The sequence below is a fragment of the Salvelinus sp. IW2-2015 genome, unplaced genomic scaffold, assembly GCF_002910315.2.
Source record: "Salvelinus sp. IW2-2015 unplaced genomic scaffold, ASM291031v2 Un_scaffold1517, whole genome shotgun sequence".
Lineage (NCBI taxonomy): Eukaryota > Metazoa > Chordata > Actinopteri > Salmoniformes > Salmonidae > Salvelinus > Salvelinus sp. IW2-2015.
The window spans coordinates 55,293-59,326 of NW_019942958.1; the positions used below are offsets into that span (position 1 = coordinate 55,293).

The 4,034-nt window shown below is 47.8% G+C and overlaps 1 protein-coding gene across 1 annotated transcript in view; it reads right to left on the bottom strand.

The window, feature by feature from the left end:
• The window catches only part of LOC112071092 (extracellular matrix protein 2), a 37,694-nt gene that overhangs the window by 17,847 nt on the left and 15,813 nt on the right, over positions 1-4,034 (bottom strand). Inside the window, exon 4 of the mRNA XM_024138565.2 lies at positions 1,149-1,832. Coding sequence (XP_023994333.2) covers positions 1,149-1,832 — 684 coding nt within the window. The remainder of the gene's footprint in view (positions 1-1,148; positions 1,833-4,034) is intronic.

The window sequence follows — 4,034 nt, forward strand, 5'->3', positions numbered from 1 at the left end:
GAGGTTCATCCAACGACACACTTAGAGGTTCATCCAACAACACACTTAGAGGTTCATCCAACAACACACTTAGAGGTTCATCCAACAACACACTTTGAGGTTCATCCAACAACACACTTAGAGGTTCTACGAGTGGTCTGAGACAGTAGGTAAATAACAACTCAGCTTTAAAACTGCAACATTTAAAAAATATATATATTATTTGGTATTATTTGACCCCCTTTTTCTCCCCAATTTTGTGGTATCCAATTGGTAGTAGTTACTGTCTTGTCTCATCGCTGCAACTCCCGTACGGACTCGGGAGAGGCGAAGGTCGAGAGACATGCGTCCTCCGAAACACAACCCAACCACTGCTTCTTGACACAACGCACATCCAACCCGGAAGCCAGCCGCACCAATGTGTTGGAGGAAACACCATACACCTGGCGACCTTGGTCAGCGTGTACTGTGCCCGGCCCGCCACAGGAGTCGCTAGTGCGCGATGAGACAAGGATATCCCTACCGGCCAAACCCTCCCTAGCTCGGACGACGCTGGGCCAATTGTCGCGGCCGCGGCCGGCTGAGACAGAGCCTGGGCTCGAACCCAGAATCTCTGGTGGCACAGCTAGTGCCTTAGACCACTGCACCACCCGGGAAACCCCCCAAAACTGCAACATTTTCTCTCAGCCTCTCAGTTGAAATGTGTAGAATTGCAGGAAGTTAACTGTTATCCCCCCCCCAAAAAAATGGGGCCTTGTGGAACTACGGTATACCCCTGCTTGTGTTTAGAATAACTGTGTAACTCTGCTTGACTACGTGTCCTGCAAGTCAAAACACGGTCCAAAAGGCCTAATTATTATTGCCTAATTACGCAAAGCCTCCATTACTGCAGCATAAGCCAATAAGCATGGGAGACTGAGAAGTCTATCCTCAGGTCCCCCCCCCCTCAGCCCTCAGTACACCTGTTAACTTTAGTCCCTGTGGCCATATTAGGTATTACTAAACACACTACTCAATAAAGGGATTGTTTTAGTTGTGTTTAGAGTGGTTGTGATTGTAATTCCTATCTGCCCACAGAGACTAAATAGAAGTGGATGACCTATAATCTCTTACTGCATTGGTCTATGCCTGTAACAACGTTCAGGGAAGGGTAACATACACAGACTTACCCTCCAGACTTAGGGACTTGAGCTCAGGGATGTTGAGAGGAGGGAAGTTGGTCAGTTTAGCGTTCTCACACGTCACAGTGACATCAGAGATATCACAACCTAGCGGGAGGGTGATCCCAGGTCTACGTACCACCACTCCTTTCCCATCCTCCTCTTCTCTGTCAGTGGGAGTGGCTAGGGGAGGAGGAAGGAGGTCCTCTTCGGTCGGCTCATCTGGAAACATTTGGAAAACATCTCCTCTCAGCAGCCACTCCATCTCCTCCTCTTCCTCCTCCTCTTCTTCCTCTTCCAGCTCTGCTAGTTCCCTCAGTTTCTCCTTCAGCTCCTCCTCATGTCTTCTCCTCTCCTCCTCCAGCTTCCTCTCCCGCTCCTTCATGGCTACCTCCTCCTTGAGTCTCCTTGCCTCCTCCTGCCTCCTCTCTTCCTTCTCCATTTGCAGCCTCTCCTCCTCGTGCCTCCTCTCCTCCTGCCGCCTCCGCTGTCTCTCCGCCTCCTCCTTCTGTTTCTTCCTCCTCTTTTCCTTCTTGAGAAGACGCTCCTCCTCCTCTCTATTCAGGAGCTCAATCTCGGCCTTGGTGCGGGTCACCACGGGGTCAAGGATTGGGTCAAGGTCAGGGGTCACAGAGTCAGGGTCGTAGGCTACTGGGGAATCGCCAGAGAAGTCAAGGACATCACCACGGGAAGCTGGCCCAGCCAATAAGAACCACAGAGTGTTATAGAGGAGGACGGAGAATGGAGGGAGGGGAAAGAGGGAAGCAGAAATGGCCCAGTGAGAATTTATGTCTCCATCAATGATCATTTAAAAGGTATTAACTGCTATTTCAGATGAGTTCTTGTTTTAATTAGTCATATGTACAGGATATGCATAGTATGTGTCATCCAATGAAATGCTCACTTGGAGGTTCCTTCTGGACAATGAAACAACAATAAGAAATAGTAAAAGATAAGAATACGACGTCAAGTCAACTGTCTCAGTAGAAAATAATAAACGTCATAGCATCAGTGTAATACAGGAAGGTACAATTTATAGAACAATATTTACACGTGTATTGGAGAAGGGGGGATGGGGGGTCGTGTATAAACTGAACTACTAGACCCTACATCACGATCCTGCACATCGTCTCTCTTTCCTTACTCCATTTGGTGCGACTGCCTCTCTCTCAGTGCAACCTCTCGCTCACTGCCTGCTTTGCCTGCTTGTGAAAAGGACTAGAGTCCGCGCCTCTCCTTTGTTTCTTCTCCTCTTTTCTTCTTGAGAGAGGAGCTCCTCAAGCCTCCTCTCTATTCAGTGAGCTCATTCGGTCCCGGTGGCGGAGTCAGCATTCTGACGAGGGGTCATGTGTATTTGGTACAAAGGTCAAGGGGTCACAGAGTCAAAGAAGGGTCGTGAGGGCCTACTGGGGGATACTCGCCGATGAGAGGCAAGCTCAAAGGAATCACTTAAACACTAAGGGGAAGCTAGGCACCCAGCTCTAGTGATGACTATCATCAGAGTGTTCAATAGAGCGAGTGAGGAGAATGTGAGTGAGGGGAAAGAGCGGAGGCAGAAATGGGCCACAGTGTTAGATGAAGTGTTGGTGAGGTCTCATCAAATGATCATAAACATGTAAAGAGCGCATGTTAAAACTGCGCTATAATAGTGAGATTAGTCTTTGGTTTTTACATATTAGTCATCTCCATGTACAGGTATAATCGGCATAGTAGTGTGTCCATTCCAATGATGCCTCAGAGCTTGGAGGGTTCCATTCTGGCAATGAAAACACAGATACGAATATATGGCTAAATATTAGTATAAAGAATAAAATTCGCCTCACGACTTCCAGTAATCTGTCCTCAGTAGACTAGATGATTTGCTGTGGCATACTTCATCCGCATCCTAGAGATCGCATAATTACTGGGCACTGCAGAATAGTAGGTATACACACAGAATTATCACTTTAGGTATTACGAAACACTATTATGCAGATATAGTCTCGTGAGTATAACAGAACACTTAATTTGGCACGGCAAAAGCCCCAAAGACCCACCGGTGTGTTTGGAAACAGCAAAGGGTGGGGATGGGGGGTCTCGTGGTAAAACGTGGCAGTTAATGAAGATCTGGAAGCAGCAGTTTGTGTATGTGTGTGTCATTGAGAGTGGTGTGGTGGGGGGGTGGGGGGGAGTGTAGCAGGTCGTGTGTGTGTGTGTGTGTGTGTGTGGTGTGTGTGTGTGTGTGGTGTGTGTGTGTGTGTGTGTGTGTGATTGCTCGTTGTGTGTGTGGTGTGTGTTTGTGTGTGTGTGTGTGTGATGTTGAGGAGTAGGGGGCGGGTTGTGATAGCAGTGTTGTGGTGTGGGTGTGTGTGTGTGTGTTGTGTTGGTGAGTGTGTGTGTGTGTGTGTTGTGTGTGTTTGTGTGGTGATGTTGTAGTGTGTGTGGTGTGTGTGTGTGTGGGTGTGTGTGGTGTGTGCTAGTGGTGATGTGTGTGTGTGTGTGTGTGTGGATTGTGCTGAGTGTCGTGTGTGTGTGGTGTGTGTGTGTGTCGTGGCTCGTGTGTGGTAGTTAATGTGTGCATATGTTCATGTGTTAAAACGACTAAGTGTGCAGATGAGTTCCTATGTGCATGATGGCTACAGGTTTTCCTTACATCAGTGTTCAGCACGTCTGCTAAAAACAGTACTGTACTTGTGAATTATGTTTAATGCCCTTTTTAGTGTCAAAGCTGTTTGGAAAAGTCTGCTGAAAACTTCAGCTGTTTTTGGTGGGATGGAGGGCATTAAATCACTTAATTACTCAGTTCTCATACGAATTTTGTGCGAGTTGTGTTCTGCGCAATAGTTTTTGGCCTGTCCTGTGTTGTGTTTATGGGCCCTGGTGAGGTATTGGGTGGTGCCTGCTTGTGGGTGTTTA